This window comes from Micromys minutus (genome assembly GCF_963924665.1).
Source record: "Micromys minutus genome assembly, chromosome: 20".
In the NCBI taxonomy this organism is placed as follows: Eukaryota; Metazoa; Chordata; class Mammalia; order Rodentia; family Muridae; genus Micromys; species Micromys minutus.
The window spans coordinates 47,746,895-47,770,058 of record NC_137955.1 but is presented as its reverse complement, the minus strand read 5'-3'; the positions used below and the strand labels follow the sequence as shown (position 1 = coordinate 47,770,058).

At 44.3% G+C, this 23,164-nt stretch overlaps 1 protein-coding gene across 2 annotated transcripts in view; it reads left to right on the top strand.

The window, feature by feature from the left end:
• Positions 1-23,164, top strand: part of ADCY2 (adenylate cyclase 2) — a 370,486-nt gene that overhangs the window by 324,183 nt on the left and 23,139 nt on the right. For both annotated transcript variants that reach the window (XM_080933614.1, XM_080933613.1), the window contains exons 18-20: positions 324-493; positions 11,644-11,728; positions 17,603-17,761. In XM_080933614.1, the coding sequence (XP_080789740.1) occupies positions 324-493; positions 11,644-11,728; positions 17,603-17,761 (414 nt within the window). The remainder of the gene's footprint in view (positions 1-323; positions 494-11,643; positions 11,729-17,602; positions 17,762-23,164) is intronic.

Here is a 23,164-nt window from a genome sequence, read left to right as displayed (position 1 = left end):
CAGCCGCTGCACTGAAAATGAGGGATGGGTGTCCGGCTGATTGCAGGGCTCTCCGATGCCTGCTACAGATGATAGACAGAGGAAATGGTCAAGGAAGCGGGCAGGCTTACTGTTCCCTGTAGACTGAGATGCAGTGTGCCAGTGTCCTGCACTCTACAGTTCTCACGATGCAAACACACTCAGGCACAAAATATCAGATCAGAGGGTGTGCACCCCCCCTCCTCAGCCAGCTTTCACGTTGAGCATACTTGTGGATGATGTCCCCAGATTTAACTGGTTAGTGTTTCCATTGATTGTCTTTCCATCTTACTTTTCTGTTGCAGTACTTCATCTACAGCTGCATCCTGGGCTTGATCTCCTGCTCCGTGTTCCTGAGAGTGAACTACGAGTTAAAAATGTTAATCATGATGGTGGCACTAGTGAGCTACAACACCATTCTCCTCCACACCCATGCCCATGTCCTGGATGCGTACAGCCAGGTCCTGTTTCAGAGGTGAGCAGACACCCTCTGTATCTGGTTGTCCTTTCCTCATTTATGGTAGTCTTGATCCTATTGTTAGTGAAAAGGATCAAAGCTTCTGTTGCCAGTAATCGCAGTGAGAGTTTCTTTGAAATGATGGCTCAAGACAGTGAGATGTTTTGTCGTCGTTGATGACATAGACTATGTCTTCAGAAATGCATTTAGAGAACATGGCATACATTTGAGAGAGTATTTGTATAATATGAAATTTCCTTCCCTGTCCACCCATCCTGTCCCCCCTCTTTTCCAGTCTCTCTCTGTCTAGGCTGGACTTGAGCTTCTAAGCTTAAATGGTGCTCACACTTCAGGCATTGCAGCGGCTTCAACAGCAGAACTGATAGGTAGCACCATGCCCAATATAGCAGTGTTCTGGGGGGTCTATTAACACTTTTCCCTGAATCATTCTCTACTGCAGGGTTGTAGAATTTATACTCATATACATATAATACATATACATATACATATGCATATTATACATATATATACATCATATACATGTACATGTACATCATATACATGTACATGTACATATACATATAAATATGCATAAGCATATACATATATACATATACATATGGTGGGGTGTTTAGAGACATTTCAGTGTCTCCATCTCTCTGTGTACCTGTCACGATCATTCCATAGCATGTCACAGCAACCAAACAGGTACCCAGAAATCACCATATCTCCCCAGGAGAGAGATTTGAAGGCAAAATGTCACCCAGTTCAGAAGAAAAAGTACCAGAGAAAATAAGTAGTTATTTTCACAAGTTATGGTGTAATGATTCTTTGTAGAATTTCCCTAAATACCACCATGTAGAGGGAAAAGGTCAAACCTAGAAACACTTTTGTCTCTGTGAAAAATGTTAGTCCCAAGGCAAACACAGTCCTGTTGACTTTTCCAGCCTCAGGACTAGATGCAGAAAAATATCCCATCAGAGGGGTCTAGTCACTGTTATCACACAAGCATCTACTGGTTGATGAAGTTGTGTTTGGGGAAAGTTTTCCATTATCAGATTGCTTCCAGAAGCTTCTAAACTTGAAAGAGAACATTTTAATTATCATATTACCCATTTCATATCTCAATAGCAAGATGTTCCTGTCAAGCACTGGTTTATATACATATGAGGAATTTTCTACAATATCTTTGCATTTTTCTCTGTATTATTTCCCTATTTTTTCAGGACTGGAAGGTCTAAACCAGGCCTTATATATTCCTGGCAAGTGCTCCACCACTGAGCTATTTCCAGTTCTTTCTATCCTGTCCACTTTTTTATATAGAGAGTTCTCAAATTTATGCATAGAAATGTTGACCCAGAAAGATGGTTCTGTTGGTAACATGTAGCCACTTCTCCACATGCATTCTGGTATCCTCGCCAGACATTTCTTATCAATACAGATGCTTTCAGAAATGTAGCGACAGCCATCCTCATCACCTAATTTAATTCCTACCCTTCTCCATGCTGTGAAACCCGATAATCTGTAATCAAGCTGAGGGCATAAAGTTGCAGAAATGCATAACTGTATTAACGGAATGTTATTATTCCTTAGCCAAGATGAGAATAAAAACAAAAGTTAATTTTCCTATAAATTCTTAACGTCCCCAGTGAAGCATACTTTATTATATCTCTACCCTATCCAGTGAGTCTGCATTGCTTTCCTAAATAAATGCAGCATTGATGGTTTTTGCATACAGCTGATGGGCTGATTAAATTTTCCTCTATTCGATTTAAAGTGCTGAGATACATCACACATTTGAAGCAAAGGGGGAAATCAGATTATAAAGCTTTTGATGGGGACGTTATTGTTCCTGGGGATGGAATAAGCCCATGAAGAGACACAATCTCAAAGAGGCCCCAGCAATGACACAGTGGTTGCTAGGTACTTATGCTAAGTCTTTGCCCTGCTCAAGACTTGCTTTGAAATTCCAGCGACTTTACCCTGGCCGATAACCTGTAGGATCTGGGGATCCAAAGATCTGCTGAAGGAGAAGTGTTAGAAATGTAAAACAGAAGAGCAAACTGCCACTAGCTTAACAGTGTCCTCTAACAGCAGCCTGAAGGAAGCCCAAATGAAAAGTCCTAAGATTAGTTCAGTGTCATTCCAACATTTCTAACTCACCCCAATGTTCATGTTTCTCTGTGGCCTGAGCTTCCAAAGCTTTGTCTGGATGGTAAATATCTCCCCATACTTTGCCTAGTTTATAGACACTGGTAGAATAAGATAGAATAGGACAGGATAGGTATTGGAGCTGATGTGAGATGGGGACATGTTTGCCAGAATGCTGTCCAGTCCTGCTGCCTGGGAAATGAGCATCTTCAAATCCCAGGACATGAAATGCCCTTCCAGTAGGGAACTGGCTTAGAGATGAGCAGCCAGGGCTGGCTTCTACAGGATCCAGTGTCTTCTGCAGTCCCACTGGCTGTGTCTCTTCCAAACCCTGTCTTCGGCATTGAATCCTCATCTGATCCCCATTCCAGATTTGCTTGTGCGCATTGACTTGATACCACAGCTTGTCTCTGACAGTCAGCATCCTTCCCCTCCAACGAGGCCTCTAAGTTTGCTCTTCACTGTTCTTGGGTTTTGTTGTGGGGCTCACTCCTGTCCCAGCCCCCCCTCTCTCTGTCTGTCTCTCTGTCTCTGTCTCTGTCTGTTTCTCTCTCTCTCTCTCTCACACACACACACATACTCAAACACACATAGAATGAGGGAGAGAGAGAGAGAGAGAGAGAGAGAGAGAGGGAGGGAGAGAGAGAGGGAGAGAGAGAGAGTTGAGGGTTTTAATTCTCTCAAATCAAGCAAAACAGATCAAAGAACCCGCTATGCCTACAACAGTGCCTGGCATATTCTTGGTGCTGAATAAATGGAATACAATCAGGATGCGCTCTAAACAATATGAAGCTTACAAACACTAGTGATAATGAAGTCTCCTCCTCAGCTATTTCCTGCCTCTTTAGCTTCTCAAGGTCAGGCCACTCCAAAGAGAGTCTGGGAAAAGGCCCTCTCTATTTAATGACGGTACCAACAAATCAGTGCACTTTGCAAAGGGTGTGGCTAACCAGCATGGTTTATGGCTCACTAAGTAGCCTTTCGTAAGCCAAATTTGACATTGATCATGGTAAATACAATACAAAGCCAAGATCTGTACAAGACAGCCCAAACTGATAGGGTCCTCCCCTCTTCTTCTGAGTTCTCTTTTTTCCAAGAAAACTACCAAAGAAATCAGAAGTCTGCAATAGAGAAGCCTTGGGTCATTGAATAATTCATAAAATGGCATCAAAGGTGTCATTGGCGATTCACAAATGTGGCAAGATGTTTTAGAAGGAAAATAAGACTGCATGGGGTGAGTGCGCTGTTAACAATTCATGTGTGGCCGGTCACTGTCATCCCAGCACCTTCAACATGTGCTTTTTCTTCACCTCATGCTGGAGGATGTGTCTGGAAGATGCAGAAGGAGTCATTCCCATATCCCTGAGTTTGTTCAACAGCTCTACACATCGTCTGGGAGAGTGTAGCCATACCAGTTCCCAAACAAGAACCTGGGCACTTTCACCCACAGTCCTTAGTCAGTGCTGCTGGGCCACTAAGCGTTCGTTCTTCAAGATGACATTAAGAGCACTGGCAAAGTGCTTTTGCCTCCGTACCTCCCATGATGCAGGCTGACTGCAGAATCTGCAAGGTACCGTTGTTGTTGTTGTTGTTGTTTATGAGCATCTTCTCTTGAATGCAAGAGTTACCATTTCATGTGATGTGCACCAGATATTAGGTAGCCCCGCTGAAAGGCCAGATGTGTCTCTTTATTTTTGGAGAGGCATGAAGAATGGGGAGTCCAAAGAAAGGAGCCATGAAAGGAGTTCTAAAGATTCAGCCACTGTAACAGACAGAGTGGAGTAAAATAAATGCTTTGAGGGTGGCACAGCACACGGATGCATACTCAGAAGACACATCCAGAGCTTAGCATCTTCCATAAGTTTGGGCTGTGATCACCAGTAGATCTACCTTCCCAACTTCAGCATAAGCTCCTCTCAGATACTGGTGTTGGGGCTCAAAGCAGCATCACTAAGAGGCAAGAGTCCAGACCCTCCAAGTGGATTGCCTCTGTTTCCCTCATCTTTCCTGCATCTCCTGAGAACCTCAATGTCTACAAGTTGTCAAACTATGATCTGTTTTATTCACCTTGTGATCAGGAAATGCTGAACTAGTTGGAAGTCAAGAGAAAGAATTGAAGACTTCATCATTCAGAAGAGAAGGGAGACCCACACATATGCATCCTCTGTAGATAGTGGTGGGTGTTCAAAACACCTACAGTCTATTTAAGGTCATCTTTCTTTTCATTAGAATGCATCCCAATTATCCATCCTCTCATAATATGTCCAAGTTAATTTTAAAATTGTTTTAAATTACTTTGAACTTTGATATCTCAACCTCCCCAGTCTTGCCTATTTTTCCATCTTCTTCCAAAGGTAAGGGACATACGCTATGCAGTCTGATGCCCTCCATCAGCAGTGTAGGGAGGAAACCCTCACTGTCCAAACTCTACCGCACCTCCCTTCCGGAGGATAAAACTGTCTTTTTTCCACCTGAAGCAGAGCATATCTTGGTTTGGACTAACCTGAAAAAAAACATTCCATTATTAAGCTTCTTTTGTTTGGGTGAAGGATAGGGGACCAAGCCTGTTTCCACAGATCCTATGAAATAAAGTTCTGAGGGTCCACTCCAGATTGGTGGCTGAGCCTGTGCACAGCCCATGGCATCAAGTTCCACTGCATGCATCTGCCTTGCAGTTGGCGTCCAGTCTACACAGAGAGCCCGGAACCGCACTGATGGGTGTCATTATCTCCAGAACTGTGCGTGGTCAGCGCCTCTGCAGCCATGTTTTTATCCCTTATGATCCATAGCCCCTCCATGGCACTCTGCAAGCATGTATTATTACCTTGGTCCAGTTAGCAGTGGCATAATAATCTTGGCACTTTGAAAGGTCCTCAAGTCTTGAGCCACCTGTCCCCTAGATAACATAAAGACTGTGACTTGTTGGCACACCTAGACAAAGTCAGTAACTCAGGATGAGGAATAGCATCCTAAGAGGGTAGTCATGGTCATATATAACCAGTACACCACGGCCCTGAGACAGCTGTCCAATACTGTGAAAGACCACCCTATGCATTTTCCAGTTCCCCATTCCTCACATCCAGATAACATGAAGGTGCTCCGACAGGGCACGGGCTGTCTCTTTTTTCATTTGAGTCCAGCATGTGTTCTGGCTGGTTTTTTTTTTTTTTTTTTTTTTTTTTTACATTTGGTGCTGAGTAGTGTTGACGTCTTACTCCCATCATTTGCTTTGTGGCTTGTGTTGAGCAAGGGGCGGTGAGCGGATTCACCCTATGATGTCAGTGTACAAAGCTTGTATTTTGCCTAATTTGGCATTAAAGCTTTCTGAGGACTCTAGCCTGTTGTTGCCAAAGCCAGATAGATACGTCCTAAATCAATGGTATATGAAAGAGAAAGCCAGTAGACTAGATGCCAACTGATAAGTCTGCTGGGAGCCCTGAATGCTATGTGGGTAGGTGATGGGGGGAGCCATTTTCTCTTCTGTTGCTGCTTCCTGTCTGTGTGTGTGTGTGTGTGTGTGTGTGTGTGTGTGTGTGTGTGTATACATGCACACATGAGTGTGTGTTGCTGGACAGGAATGTAGGATCTTGCAGTTGCTAAACTCTCTACCACTGAGATACACCCCTGGCCCACCGACCTCTTCTTTATGAGCCATAGACTCCTGATCAAGGACCCCAGAGAGAAGACCTCCGAGCTATCCCAGACACCGATGACCTGAGAACGCATTATCTCAGCTTGTTCATAGCACAACAAAAATTGGGTTCTTTAGAAGTATTTTTAATAGATTATGTCATCTGAAAAACATTTTAAATGACATATTGTTTATTTTTATGTGTATGACTAGTTCACTTGCATATATGTATGTCTTGTGTATGTACCTGGTACATGTGGAGGCCAGATGAAAGTGACAGAAAGATCCACATGAGCTACTGTGTGGGTACCAGGAACTGTGCCTAGGTCCTCTGCAAGAGCTGTACATGCTCTTGACTGCTGAGCCACCTCTCTAGCCCCTCAGACATGAAGTTTTTGAAGTAATAATGTTAAATAGTTTCTCAGTATGGCTTTTCTCAGCCCTGCTGTGCCTGAGCCAAGCTCTTGGTGTCCCTAACACTCAAAGGCCACAAACGTCAACCTGAGACAGTGGCTCTGAGTTTGTGTCTCAGATGAATGAAAATCAAAGACAAGGACTGTTGCGATAAGTATTTTTAAAAGTCTTGACCTTGAGTTACCACCCTGCGCTTCCCACCCCTGGTTCCCTCTGTCCTGGGTGGTCTGTGAGCTGCTCCAGCATGGCACCCGCCATGATGCTTTCGCTCACAATTCCCTTGGTGGGTTGTTACCACACCAGTTCCACACATCCCAATTCTGCAGCGGGCTTGGTACACATTCCCCCACTACACTTACTCAATTAAGTTGCCACTTGAAAGAACAGGCCACACAATGCCTCTGAACCAATTGATAAGATATAATTTTCCCATCTAGACAGCACAAAATCCTGTACAAACCTGCCCCCTTAAAATACTTATAACAACCTGTATCTATGCAGAGATGCGCAGAGAGGACCTCCACCTTCCCTTTCCTCCTCCCTTTTCTTTCTCCTCTTTCTAAAACTTTGTTCCTGCCTATCCTTCCTTCTTGTTCAATGACAGGCCTTGTGCCTGCCCTCTTTTAATTTCAACCACAAGGGACTCTTCTGCAGTGGACACAACCTTTATTAAGTAGAATTACAGAAACATGAGAAATGGAGGAAACTTGGGGAATCAAGGGAAAGCAAGAGGAACTTCCCAGAGTGCAAGGATTTCCAAGAGAGGAAAAGCCATTGAACTTCTTGGCCTGTGCACTTGATACCCAGATAAGGATGGCTGAAGCCATATATGTCCACCTCTGATTTGTGCTTTCTTAATGGTTTCCTTGACTGTCAGCTCTCTGCCAGTCACATGGCCAGTAGCACTACCCTCCAGCCTTATGGGTGTCTCAAGTGCTGCCAATTGTGCCAGCTCCCTTTGTTCTCATACATGCATGACTAACTCATTGCTGTGCCATGTCAGAGAGCTGGCACCAAGATACGGCCATGGTCTTTCTTGGTTACCTCCGATCCTTGTCTGTGTGGTGGCCTCATAGGCAAGAGTTTCTACGTAGAACCAGATTTAAAATTTAGTCTGCATTAGAAATTAGGATGTAAAGTCAGGAACATCTTTTGTATGTCATCAGGGAATTTCAGGTGGAAGTACAGTCAGCTGTGTTCACACACCCCACAGTCAAATCTCACCTTTTAGCAGTTTCCAGTCCCTGTCACGTTAACCGTTAATCTTCCCTGTAACCCCAACCTCTGACTTCAGTACAACATCTATCTAGATGCAGCTATAGTCTTCAGCAAGGGCACTTTTGTCTGAATACCCAGACAGCATCTCCTGCATCTGTGAGATAATATGTGTGCTCATATACCCAGATTACATTTTCTCCCCAGAATAGTGAGAGTGTCCTATGTACCTCATCAGAGCAGTTTGCTTTCAGGATTGAGACTGGTTCACTGAGGGATTCCTCCAAGTCTCTCACCATATTTATCAGGGCATTTTGTTCATTTGGATTCCTAAGTTCTGAGGGTCAGAATGATTGCTAATTAGCAGCTTCAGGCAGATGGTCATATAGCTGTATATGACTTCAGGCATGTGTGGGCCCAAGTCCCCAGACTCTACTTAGAAAGTACACATCACCAGTCCATTGGAAATCAGTTAGAAATGTTTTCAGTTATACTGGCTGCATCTTCTGACTTCACGATTCAGTAATGTTGCTACCTGATACCCTACCACCAAACTAGAAAAGATTAAAAAGGCTTTATCTTCACGGTGTGTGGTGGGGAGGAGGGAGAGAGGGGGGAAGGGAGAGAGGGGCAAACAGAGAAACAAAATGAGTTGAAAGAGTTTGAACTATCATTTTATGTAATAGCTGAACCCATTCAATGATTCAAACTATGACACTGTCCCCCTACAAAAAAAGACACGATGAAATTTTAATTTTAAGGATCTCATAGTGTGAGCTTATGAGAAAACAAGACAGCCAAAGATAAAAATAAACTAAAATGAGATCAAACAAGAGGAAGTCATTCTAGCTCACATGTGAAGAGACAGACACACAAGTGCTTAAGGTCACCCAGTGATGATGAAGTCAGACACCGGGATGACAACATACATCAAGTCAAAGAGCACCAAAGATGGCCAGCAAGCTGCCAGAAGATGAAAAAAGATGAGGAAGAGCCTCAGTTTCAAAGGAGTACAGCTCTAAGGTCAGCTTGGCTTCACACTCAGAGCCTCCAGAACTCTGCAAGAATGTACTTCTGTGGTTTGGAGCCACTCCGTGATGGCGCCTGTCCTGCAGCTGTAGCAGGAAACTGACAGAGGCAGAAGACCGAAAACAGAGGACCGGAAACAGAGGACCGGAAGCAGAGAACCGGAAACAGAAGACCGGAAACAGGAGACCGGAAACAGAGGACTGTACTGTAGGGAGTATATCCGGGACTTTATTATCTCTTTGCCCTCCTGCCCACCACATCTACACACTCTCCACACTTGATCTTAGCCAAAAGGCCGAGAAGCGATTCTACACACTCTCAAACAGCTGAGTAACTAACCCAAGAATGGACCTCTATGTGATTTCAGATTTTAGCAGTCCCAGCATCATTTGTCTGAAGAGGTTCTCTCAAGAGACGAGCCAACAGTAACAGTTGGTCGTTCATTTTGCTTAGTCAATAAAAGATGTTTTTGAGAGAACATTTTAAGAAAATTCCGTTCTTCCTGAATGGACAGGGAATTTCACAACAGAAAGGGGCCTCCACTTACTGGTGTACAGTGTTCTTCTGGTACTGCTTTTTGTAAGGTTTACTGAGGTCTGTAGTTTGTCACTCCAAGATCACCATGGAGTGCCTTCCCTTGGCTTCTTTCCAGACACCCCACTCCCAGTTCACTGCTGTCTTTAGTGGTTTGGAAGATATCAAAGACAGGTGGGACTACTTCCTCTGTGCCCTCATTCATGAAGCATTAGTGTGAGGTATGCCCAGCATGACGTCCCCAGTGCCTTGATTCTGTGCACTTTCTATGTGTCAAATGGAAACCAACCGGGTTCTGAATCCGTAAGAAAATCCTACCTCTGACTCCTTGTCTCTGTGTATTTGAAGCTGTTGGTCTCATACCTAGAAATCAAAAGGGAACTGACTCTGTTTGTGTCACTAAAACACTACCACAAAATTCTGACCTGAATGCTTAGCTTTTTATTCTTTATTTGATTGATGCTCGATCAAAGGGGGACCGTCGTTTCTGCCTCTGTCCCCTGGCTTACAAAGCTAGGTAACAGGAACAACCAGGATGGTAACTGTGCTGTGCTGCTCTCTCTAACCAGCCATCATAGTGTCTGTATGGTTAATGTAGAGAAAAGACACGAGTTTAACATTCACTGACGTCTGGTCATTGGTATTAGGTATCTGCTTCCCACACCCACTTAAACTGTGCCATTAGACACATTTGCCTGAGGCCAAGAAGGACTCCATGTCATAAAAAAAAATCTGTGCCAATGAAATAGGAAAACAGCCCTCTACCCTTCTAGTAATTCTTGGAGAAATAGAGACCTCCTCATGGTAGATGAGCTCAGCCCCTTAACAGGCTCTGCTGGTGTGAAAAAGAGGGAGGAGCACAAATGCACACCTGCAGGTGTGATCCAGGGAGAAGAGCACAAATGTGTGTGTGTGTGTGTGTGTGTGTGATTCAGAGGGAAGAACAACACAAGTGTGATCCAGAGGGGCCATAGGTGTGATCCAAGGGAAAGAGCACAAATGTGCACCTGTCCTTCTGCAGGGTTCTGGGGCTCCAGAGCTTAAGCCACTGGGATCCACCCTTCCTTCCTTTTCACACTTTCCTTCCTGTGAAAATTACCAATTGAGCTGCTTTCCAGTTTTCTAGATGTTTCCTTCTACTATCACCATACACTTAATGCGGCAATCACCAGGGCCATGTGGAGAATGTGCTAAGGGACAGTGTAAGTGTTGGGTGTGCAAATATCTGATATAGTATTCATTGACACATACATCCCTTTTCTCAGACGGTGACAATCGAAAGGACTTCTCCAAAGTCACTCAGCTCACGATTTACGTCCTTCCCTCAGAGCCCACTGAGCTACATCAAATCTTAATATTGTGCTTGCCCTTGAACCTTCAGTGGGGAAAATGGAAACTCACAAAGCAGGATAAATAATAAAGAAAGTGATTGCCTGCTACCATGTTGTTCGGGGGACAGCGTCTGAGCAAATTACCCAGTATTTCTCAGAACTGTCTTATGCTCGAATGTGGGATCACTGCTTGGCAGGAAATGCAGAACACTGCCTCCTTGATGAGTCGCTGCCATGCCTGCTGCAGTAAGAAGGGGAGGCCCAGCTCAGCTCAGCAACATACTGACAGTGTTCACCTGAATCTGAGGCAGACTAGCAGGGGATTCCTGCCCCTGCGATACAGGATTATATGATGTGTTAAGAATGCACATCAGCTAGAGTGTTATATGAAGCCACAAGTGTCACAAATGGGAGATCCTTGTAGAAACTAACTTTCTTATTTCACTGCTATACCTCATATAGTCGGTAATTTTAAAAATACTGACTCTGAGAGCGATGATGAAAACACCAAAGAAATGATATATTAAATTATTCGTCTCAATCCCCCTGGACTTATAGAATGGATTAGGATGCTGCAAGTCTCTCCTGCCATATCTGTCAGGGCTCAGCGAAAAGTAAAGGTTTATGCTAATTTGCACATATTTTTATTTACTGTGTCATCAATATATGGACTTATCTCTGCTTTTTATGCAAGCTGGGGTTTGTGGTTTATTTGAAATGTGTACTTGGCTGGGATGAAATCTAGAAATACACTGGGGATTCGAACGTTTGTCACTCCTGGGATTCTAAGTCTTGTATGCATGTTGTGTGCTGTTGTGATCTGTCTGTCCATCTGTCTGTCTGCCTGTTTGTGTTTTCAATAGACCAGGCATTTGGAAAGACCTGAAGACCATGGGCTCCGTGTCCCTCTCTATATTCTTCATCACGCTGCTCGTTCTGGGTAGACAGGTAAGACGTTCTTTCTCTCATCTCCTGCAAGGCAGATCTGCATTGTAGCCATGCTGTGTTTAAAAAATGTTTAAGAATCAGAATCGTCTAATCACTTAAGAGAAAGGTAGGCATCCGGGATGTGTGCCAGGTGTGGAGGCAAAAGTTGTTTTGTCACAGGGGCAAACTTCAGAGCAACTTCTAAAAAAAACTTCAGATACACCTACAAATCAATTAATTTTCTATTAAGTCTTAAACAACATATGAGTTGTACTTGGCAAACAGCTGAATGATGGGGAACTACCACGGCATGAGTCTGGGGCAGTAAATGGCCCACTGCTTCTGAAAGTTGGTAATTCTGCTTCATTTGCAGCCATGTCTCAAGATATGGTTCTCTGCTAATTGTATTTTGTAATGCAAATGAAACTACTGCTCATTCTTAGGGACTCTGTCTGCTCCTGGTCTCCCAGGGGAGGCTGTGAACAGTGGAATCTAGGGATTACCATGCCTCTGCCTGTGCACAAAGTCAGCCACTGGTGACGATAAAGCTTATGTGAAGCCAGGCAGCTCTGTTCCCAGCATCTGGTTAAAAGTGTACGATATTGGCAGTGTGAAGCTAAGTGGATGATTTGGGATAAAATGGTTCAGCATGGCGGCATCATTAAATAAACACATGAACTTGTGAGCTTCAGTCTGGCTTCCAGCCTTCCTTCTAGGTAGCTATTAACAACTGCACAGTTCAAAGTCTGTTTTGTTGGCTAGTGTCCCACATCTGGAACACACCCCTTCAATGACACCAACACGGTTTGTATTGCATGCTTCCTGGGAGCTAGCAGTGTGGCAGTCCCCGGGCTAAGTTAGCCACACACACCCAAACTCCTGTGTGAGCTTTCTGTCTTGTCTCAGCCCTTCGGTGTCTGTGTCTCCTCATTCTGCATTCTCTGGCTTACCATCAGAACACCTGTCCAATTTTTGGCTCAGACCCTTTCTGCTTCTCCTGTGACTTATTTGTTGCTCGTTTCTCAGCAGTGACAAGCTTGCTGTTTTCATTCATGGAGCAGCCACACCCCTCTGCTTCCCAGGGTACCCAACAAGTTACACAGAAAAGAACTGGGCTGCCTTGTGCAATGATGTCTCAGCGGTCATTCTTCAGGAAATAATACCTCCCATGACTTGTGTGCTTCTCTGTGCCATGCCACTGATGCTCTGTCCGAAGTCCCTCTTGTAAAATAACCACTCAGATCACCTCCCATCATATGTCAAGAATTTTAAGATGCTACAGTCAAACTGAATCCACCCAACCCCTATTTTTAATAGCAATAGCGGTGACCAACATTCAATGCCACTATGTAATTGTGGTCAAGGCCAGTGACTGACAGCTGACTCATTACTCTATAATAGAATTAAAGTAAATAGGTCTTCAATATTATGGCCAACCACTGGCATGATTGTGTTAAAGAGGTCTTTATAGAAAGCCATTTCATTTTGCTCATTAACCTAATAATGCATTCTCTTCACATCTAGACACCTGGACAAGGTATTGCTTCCCAAAGAAGTAGAATAATACTTCATGGTCAGTTACACAACCTTTGCCTGTAAATCACACATCAGTATGAGGCACATAGGAAACCACAGGGTACCAGGAGGCTGAGCTTCAGTCCAGAATCATCACAGGAATGTCGATTCATTATAGAAGAGTCTTCTGGGATAAGCAAAGCCATGTGTCCTTTTCCTTCCCAAATCACAAATAAGTTACAAGCAGCCTCCTCTATCGATGGGAACTTTCCAAGGGCTGTGGCATCCATGGCCTTTGAGTGACTCCTTTCTAGCCGGTTTATTACATTGATGTGTAGACATTATTGCAAGCTGCATTTGTGTGGTCTCCTTTCCCCATGACCACCTTCTCTTAAAGCATCTACTTTCTGAGCAAATCAGCAGCCTAAAGATCATTCCAGTTGTATAAACTTAAGGAAAGTACAGACCAGGCAAGAAAATGTGCTCAGGAGTTAGGAATATATATTAGTCATTATGATATATATATATATATATTTGGGGTTTATTTTCCAGCACATATATGGTGGCTCACAGTCAACCAGTACTTTGGCTCCAGGTGGTCCAGTGCTCTTTTCTGGTGTCAGTACACACTAGGCACATGCAATACACATACATGGAAGAATCCAATGTTTCCTCTGGTTTAAACTACACAGCATGCTGAATGTCAAGACTGTGTCTCGTGTGAGTTGCATCCCTATCCTGAAGCTGGGCAGTCTCCACAATCCCACACCGAGACTGATGTCATTCTGTTGAGGGTGTCTGGAAACAAAAGATGGCCAAGTCATCCCAAGTCAGGCTCAGCAGCCCTATGACCCCTGATTTTGTCCATGCAGACTAATAGGAAGCTCTGGGGTTGCTTGGAGTGAGTTTTGGAAACAAGCAAAGCATGGAACTGCCTTGAGAGTATGACGAGTGTGACACTGCACTGAGGGTCACAGACACTCTTGACACACACCCCCGCCTGCCACAATCTGACAGATGGTGGTGATCTGAGGAAGAGAAGTTGACAAAGCAAAGCTGTGGCTCCAGAAGGCTGGGTGGAACAAACACTGTTCTCCTTAGGATGACTAACAGAGTGCTTTAACTTTCTCTTCAGCTCCTCCATCCTCAAAGTCACATAGGCCATATGGTCACTCTCTGCTGAATGTGGCACATGGCCATCCCCATGTCTCTGCATCAGATCTCCCTCTCCATTCTTATGTTACTATGCAGAGATAACAATCATTGGATTTAGAGTCTAACCTAACTCCAAAATGAAGTATATCATGTACTCTATTTCCAAGTAAGACCATCAACATGGTTATCAGGAGCAAGGGTTTGGAACTACCTTTTGGGACACTTCAATTCATTACAACTGGTTGGAGATCGTTTGTTTTCCTTTTAAGCATTTCAACTTGAGTTTATCTTATGAACACTGTTATACATAGAAGAGGACTTAAAGTGGTTTTCATTGCTTGAAAAGGTGGTACAACAGAGAGTTGGGTGTTACTGATGCTAGAGAGTTGATAGATACATAAATGGATATAAATGATTGGTTTATGATATAGTTAGATGATATAATTAACATGCAAAAGAGCTAGAGATGTGATACATGATGGATGGATGATTATATAGATGATAGATAGGTAGATAGATAGATAGATAGATAGATAGATAGATAGATAGATAATAGATAGATAATAGATAGACAGACAGATATATGATAGATAGGTAGATAAATAGATAGATAGACTGATAGATAGATAGATAGATAGATAGATAGATGATAGACTGATAGACAGATACATAGATAGATAGATACATAGATACATAGATACATAGATAGATAGATAGATAGATAGATAGATAGATAGATGATAGACTGATAGACAGATACATAGATAGATAGATAGACTGATAGATAGATACATAGATAGATAGATGCATAGATAGATAGACTGATAGACTGATGGATGATAGACATGCTACATTTATAAGAAAAAGAATTTTATCACGTATTAAAAGTTTTAGACATTCAAGAGCAAGACCCTGCTACCATCTCAGCTGCAGTGAAGATTATTTTGGATACATCAAACTATACTGCAGATCTGTGGGTAAGAAAGATTATACCACAAAACAGGAAGCTAGATAGTCTTCAAGTCTCACAGTTCCTTCCAAGGAGATACCTCTGGTAACTAAAGGATTTCCCATCAAACTGCCCCTCATATCTTACAGGTTCCACATCACCATCTCCACCCTGAAGACCAAATTTCCAACACTTAAACCTTGCAGAAATTCATGTGAATCATACTCAAACCATAGCAGGAAGGTATAGGTGAAGGTAGAAGAAAAATGATAGATGCACAGTTTATAGAGAAAGATAGTCAAACAAACTGTCTTAGTCGGGGTTTCTATTCCTGCACAAAACATCATGACCAAGAAGCAAGTTGGGAAGGAAAGGGTTTCTTCAGCTTACACTTCCACATTGCTGTTTATCACCAAAGGAAGTCAGGACTGGAACTCAAGCAGGTCAGGAAGCAGGAGCTGATGCAGAGGACATGGAGGGATGTTACTTACAGGCTTGCTTCCCCTGGCTTGCTCAGCCTGCTTTCTTGTAGAACCCAAGACTACAATTCTAGGGATGTCACCACCCACAATGGGCTGGGCCCTCCCACCCTTGGTCACTAGTTGAGAAAATGCCTCACAGCTGGATCTCATGGAGGAATTTCCTCAACTGAGGCTCCTTTCTCTGTGATAACTCCAGCTTGTGTCAAGTTGACACAAAACCAGCCAGTACACAAACTATCACTTCCATGAAGCTGTTTCCAAATTACAGATTTCATCCTAATAGGAGACTATTTTCCAGCAATGCCCAAAGAACACCTGAGCAGCCTCTTGACAGCTGAGCAGCTCATGGAAGCCTTGAACTTCCCTGCAGGAGGCTCACTGCCGGAACTGGCTCTTGGTCATATTTACATTCTTTCCACCTGTGCTGACTGTGGATTTTTTTCACCTGGGTCTTTGATACCCCACCATGGCCTGCTTCTTCTATTCTAGTTTAAACCAACAACACTGCCCCTTTGCCCTAAATTCTAAAGAGATGATGCATTTTCCAAGATAAGGGGCTTTTCCAGTCAGTACGATACACTATTTCTATTAATATAGTGTGTGAGAAGTTGGACCTTAAATGTAAAGCATTGAATAGTTTTAAATGCCTCACTATATGAGGTCAAAGTAAATGCTTCACTGAGGAAGGAAATGCTTCTTAATGCATCACGTAGAGTTTGAGTCAAACTGATTAGTTAATGGCCATTGTTCTTTCAGGCTGAAGTGTGAATTTATTTTTTAGAATCCATACTTGTGCCTGAGAGGCATGTGGGGGGGCACTATTTCAGTTTGCACTGTAATTTTTATAATTAATCAAACACTGAGTTTCACTCTCCTTCGCATATATGTGTTGGTGACTAACGCCGTCCTCTTCATGAAGCCCATCTTTGACAGAGGTTTCACTCAAGGTAACTGGTATCACAGGAGACACAAAATGATAGCAAGGCCAAAGATGGCCTTTGTCAGCTAATAGATTATCTCTACAGTATAGCTGGCTCATATATATTTTATATTAGATTATAATACACATGTGTGTTTTAACAAGAGTCCCTTTCCTAACTCAATAGTATCAACATATCTCATCTACAATATACTGACACAGTGCAATGCAATGCTAAATGAAAAAACCTTAAATGTAATATTTGTATCTTATGTGATACAAATACTTGTCTAGGAAGCATTCTGAATTTCTTTTTTTTTAGATTTATTTATTTATTTCATGTATGTGACTACACTGTAGCTGTCTTCAGAAACACCAGAAGAGGGCATTGGATCTCATTACAGATGGTTGTGAGCCACCATGTGGTTGCTGGGAATTGAACTCAGGACCTCGGGAAGAACAGTCAGTGGTATCAATTGCTGAGCCATCTCTCCAGCCTGAGTCCTGAATTCCTTGCTGTGTACTTCAAAAATAATTCGAGTTGACTAGTGGCGATCTAAAAGGGACCTTACAACAATTTCCATTTGTGAGCCACCAGAACCCCTAAGATGACTATTGGAAATCTAGGGGGGTCTTATAATCATCTTAGCTTGTAAGCTACCAAAGCCCCCAGTTCCCTGCTGTTGGGGTTAGCTCATTCCTCTGCTGCTTCCTTGTATTATGTGGTGATTGACAGATATTTGGGTGGGACGTGGGGCTCTGCTGGGAGGGCGGTCGTTCTTTGTGCTGCTCTTGTTGTGTTTTCTCTTGATGACCTCCACTCTGGCAGGACAAGTTGCCTATTGTCTCTTCACCTCTGTGTCCTCTTGTAACAGAGTGAATATTACTGTAGGTTAGACTTCTTATGGAAGAACAAGTTCAAAAAAGAGCGGGAGGAGATAGAGACCATGGAGAACCTAAACAGAGTGCTGCTGGAGAACGTGCTTCCTGCACACGTGGCTGAACACTTCCTGGCCAGGAGCCTGAAAAATGAGGTCAGAGGGGCAGGATGGGGCTGGGCAGGGTCACGGTGGGCTTGGAGGCTAAAGGCCTGGGGGGTGGGTACCATACTGTGACACTTCACAGCCTCATAATTCCATTCCAAGAGGATACTGACTATTCATGGAGACACTGGGAAAGCTGAGATGAAGCTTCGTTAGTAGAATGCTTGCCTACCATTCGCAAGGCCTGGAGTTTATAAACCAGATGCAATGTGCATTGCCTGTGATCTCAGCATGTGGGAGGTGGAGGCCGTGTGGCCAGAGGTTGAAAACCATCTTCAGCTGCATGACAAATTCAAGGAGAGCCTTGAGTGAGAAAAGGACTTAGATATTAGAGGATCTCTAATATCTAAGGAACAAATATTTTGTAATTAAAATTTTCTTTGGGCTGGAGAGATGGCTCAGTGGTTAAGAACACCGACTGCTCTTCCAGAGGTCCTAAGTTCAGTTCCCAGCAACCTCATGGTGGCTCACAGCCATCTGCAATGGGTTCTGATGCCTCTTCTGGTGTGTCTGAAGAGAGTGACAGTGTGCCTACATACATAAAATAAAAAATAATTTCTTTCAGGCTGGGGGGATGACTTGTGGGTAAAAGTGATTGCTACCAATCATGATGACTGGAGTTCAATCCCTAGCGCCCACGTGGTGGAAAGAGAAAACCAACTCCTCTAGTTGACCAACTCCTCTGACCTACACATTTTCACTGTATGGGGTACACATAGGCACCCACGAGTACATACAAAAATGCAATTTAAAATGTTTTCTAGTTGTGTCTAATTATGAATGTGAGTTAAGAGCCTCAACATTCCCACATGAGTCCTCTAATCGGCCTCTTGTCCCCATCTATGAAGAACACTTCCACACCTGCACACACATGATAGAGTCCAAGTCAGGAAGCCAAAATAAGCCTGAAGTCCACAGGCCAGCGTTTCCCTGTTGTCAGGTTCCTTAGCAAACTTTCAAGGTCTTGGGATTTTAAAGACAAGGAGATAACTCTTGGGACCATGAGCTTTCCATCCAAGCACACAGAGACCTGCATCTGCCTGTCATAGACGGAGAAAAATGGATATCTGAGGAAACTTGGCAGCATTTCGACTGTCGTTGAAAGGTGGAAGTGGCTTGGGCAATAAAGTGTTCTGGTGTTTGCTCTTTCCTCAATACTGCTAAACAGCAGGAGAAAGCAGACATCTCTAATTGCACACAATTTGAAACATGGAGTGAGCACCACTGGGATCCACCCCCTCCACCTCCCCCTCTGGGCTTTCAGAGCCTGCTAAGCTTGGTCTTCTCCACGGGAGATTTGTGCTGGGGGTTGGGAGAGACTACGAAGGCAGCAGAGGAAGCTGGACAGATGAACTCATCACCAGATCGACTCAGCCCGGGAGGATAGGCTGCCAGGCGTCCTCCTGTGAGGAGGCTTGCAGCAGCCCACACCGTGCTGAGAAGGGACACTCACATTTCCCTCCACTGCTCTTTCCTTATGGTTTGGTTCCCCTGGGTACAGTAATTTTGTTGACTTTGCTGCAGGTTTAACAATGCTTAATGTATCACAGTTACAGGTAGAGATGTGCCGTTAGTAAAATTAACTGACAATTTACAAATGAAATAAGATAGGATGTGGAGAAGGAGCAGCTGAGAAGTCTCGGGGTGCAGGGTGCGGAAGTCCTGTCAAAGTACCTGTTCCTCTAGTCATCTGTAATTTCTGACCTAAGCAGTTTTCTCAGAAACCTACTTGTTGCTTATCAAGTAATTAAATCACTTAATAGTGGTACAGGAGCCTCTAGCTGTTTCTAGGTTTTGTTACTTCTTGTGTGTTACAGGAGTGAGTGTTTGCATGTGCCATGTGTGCATTGGGAGGTCAGAGGACAACCTTCGAGCTGGTTCTTTCCATCTACCATGCTTTCCGTAAACCAGACTTGTATCCACAAGCTCACCCACCAAGCGTTGCCCAAGGGCCATCTTTGCTGCTCCTGTTCATTCCATTCCTAAGTGAAGTCGGCTTCTATTGCTCCCACCGTGAGTGTCAGCAGGTCTGTCCTAAATACAGAACTAGACAGGACAGATGGCCACTCTTGGCTCCTCTTGAGGACCACAGTCTGTCAATGAATATCAGGAGAGTGTCTTTCAGGCTCTAGGGAATCCACTGTAAGGAAGGAATCCCTGACTCTGAAAAGAAAGTGCTGGAAACTAGCTGTGAGACAGAAGCAGGAAGCAGGAAGCGACAGGGAAGAAGATTCAAGCCTGCATGAAGGCACTGATGGGCAAACACAGAAGAGTCATGTTGTGGGCAGGAAGGGGACAAGCACCCAAACATAGTCTCTCTCCTCCTTGGGTGGAACACCAGAGAACTAGTTAAAGCTCGTGGTCTTAAAGGATCTGGCCCATCGGAGTGCCCAGAAAGAAGAAAAAGGCAGTATACACAGGCAGAACATGCCATAGCCCCAAGGAGACAAATATGTTCCAAATGACAGACTTCCTCCAATGGCCCCGCCTCCTTCTAGTGATAACACAATGATCTCTCTATTAGGTCAGAGCCCTCACTGTCTAATCATCTCAGAAAGCATCGTTGCAGAGACAGCCAGAGGCACTTTCCCAGGCATTTCTCAGCCCAGTCACAGCAGTCAGGACTCTCTCCACAGTTACCAGGGAGTAAGAGGGAAGCGGGAAAGGAGCCTGGAGCCGAGCAGCATGGCTTCACCTCTTAATCTCCGTGTTACCTACTTCCGCAGTCTTCATCCGGGGACTTTCCACATCCGAGCCTTGGTCTCACCCGCTATAGAGGGTGAAAAGAGTGACTTTCTCTGCAGTTGTGCTTGGTAGATAGGTTGTGGAATACTTAGTCCTGAGTCCAAGGGAGGCAGGCATTTCACAGAATATCACACAAGGTCCTTCATCCACTACAAAAGACCGAGACCGGGGCAGCAGTTTCTCATCCCTCTGTGCCGTGGTATGTGGGAAAATGGTTGCATCTGAGGGCAAATGCTGGTGCTTTGGTCACCCTTCACAGCACGGAAATTTTTCTGAAAAAAAAAAATTCCTGGCAAAATTCCATGGCTTGTCATCACCTGTTATCAACAAAGGTCCTACACCGTGTCTTTTCCCAACCCATTGTATCTCATTGTATGAGGCAGAAATCAACCTCCCCTCAGAACTAGGACTTAAGAATTATTTAATCATTGTAATAGTTTGCTGAAGCTTTTGTTTTGATGGCTATCACTGGCTCTCAGTCCCTTTGCCTCTGCTCAGAGCCCGGCATGGAATGAGTTGCTCCGAACCCCATTTCACAGGTACACCCTGGCTCCTCCTCATGAGACTGGCCATCGCACACGCCTGCTCCTGATGGGAACCTAGGGGCTTCAAGGACTTCCAGCCCAAGGCCCACAGTGTTCCTTCCTCATGAGAGGGACAGATCGGTTTGCATTGTACTTTCAGGAGATATTAATTACACAAGCTCCTGGACAAATTAATATTACCTGACAATTTTAGATCATGGTGCTCAACAATCTATACAGAGATCAGGAGATTCATGAGTACGACCAGAGTCCCTGGTGAAGTAGCTTAATTCGGGAAGAGTAAACGTCAAGACAACCCCAAACATTTTCTAGAACACACGGGTCAACAGGTCCAGAGTTTTGATCACTCTTTGGAACGAATGTTTTAATTATTGATAAAAGGACTTTGAATTACCCTGAGTGACAGACCTGAGTGAAGGTTATAACAGGCTTTCGTTCAGCATCAGGGGAGATCTTTGTGCATTTACAAATTAACAGACATGAGTTCTTGGTGACAATACTCTCAGCCCAGACATGTCCATACTGTTATCATATGTGTGTGCATCTGAGTTTGGTGATGTTCTGTGAGAGCTGTGTGAATCGCCCATGCCCAGTCGAACTGTGGGATCTTCTCAGGGGTTATCTTCCTGTCTTCATCCAGTCCCCAAATCCTCTGGAGTGTGCCCAAGCTTAGAACACGACCGGTCAGAATGTGGTCCGCTCTGACTCCATGCCCATTGCAAAGACTGAGGGCTGCCCATGAGTTCAGATTATGCTTCCAAGACTTCAGGTTTCATCAGTGCCAAGAAATTTGGAAACCACTGGAGTTCCTTTGGTTTCAGGTATTGTCATCTAGGCATCCTGAAGCTCAGAACTAGAGGTACAGTGTCTCTGCTTGCCCCTGGCCTTTCTCTAATGAGTACAGACAACTGCTTTTTTCAGCAGAGAGGGTGAGCAGTATCCATTCAAGGGCTCTACTTGTGTGTACAGTACAATCTTCCACGAATGCAGGGGTTGGTCCTAACTCATCTCCCAGATCAGCTAAAAGCCTTGTTGTGTCCCTCAACTCCTCTGAGTTCCACCCGCTCCTGACCCCAGCTGTTCGTCAGGCCCACACATCAGAACATCCCCTAAGCTTTCCAAAGTGATGTGGATGCTCAGAGCCCAACCATAGGGATGCAGCTCATTTGCTCTGTGATGAGGCCCAGACACTCACACTCTTAGCAACCCCATAGCTGAGCTTCTTATATATTCCCATCCCAGGACCACAGCATGAGATGACACGCAGCTCAAAACTGAGTCAGTACAATCCCATGTCCCACCTTGTCCCACTCCCAGACAACCTCAAGACTCCAGGGGAAAAGATAAATGTGAAGTCACAGGATCCACAGTAGTCGTGCCTGGTTTCAGAGAACATAGTCACCCTACAGTTATCTGGCGGATGTTATATAGAGTATCGGTCTGGCCTTTATGAGGCTAAGCCTCATGATCAACCCGAGTAATTACAGCTTTAGAGGACCAATGCAGTTGCTCTGTGCCTCGGTTTCCTCATCTGTAGTATCTGTGTATTCATGAAAGTATCCTGCTCATAGAAGTGGTCATCCTTTCATGAAACGGGCATTTGGTATGTGGTGGCTGTCACCCCATCTATGCTTCATTCCCAGAGGACCACTGACTAATGCCAGTGTCATTTGGGGATGGGGACCCATGTACCCTTAACCTTAGACAGAGGTCAGTGCATCTTTTGCCACTTTTATTAAATGGTATCAGCCAAGATGGCTCCTAGCTGTTCTCTCTTCGCTGGCACCCTGCTCGCTGAGCTATAGCCGGAGCTCTTGGAACGTGGCCTTAGCAGTCTCCTGTGCTTCGAGTTGTCTACAAAGGAAATGAAGTTCACTTCACAGAACAACAGCTTTGCAAATGGATGTCTGCACTGCAGGCCATGTCAACTCCAGAGTGTGGAGAAGAAAGAGGAAAGAAAGAACCCTTGATGCTATTGTTCTTGCTGTGCGCACCAACTTGGAGGCAGTAGCTGAAAGCACCATATGATGAGAGGTCCTGGGAAAGGGAGCTTGGCATGAGTCGGCTTTGTCTTGAAGCTTCTATAACTTTCTTTCAGTTGTCA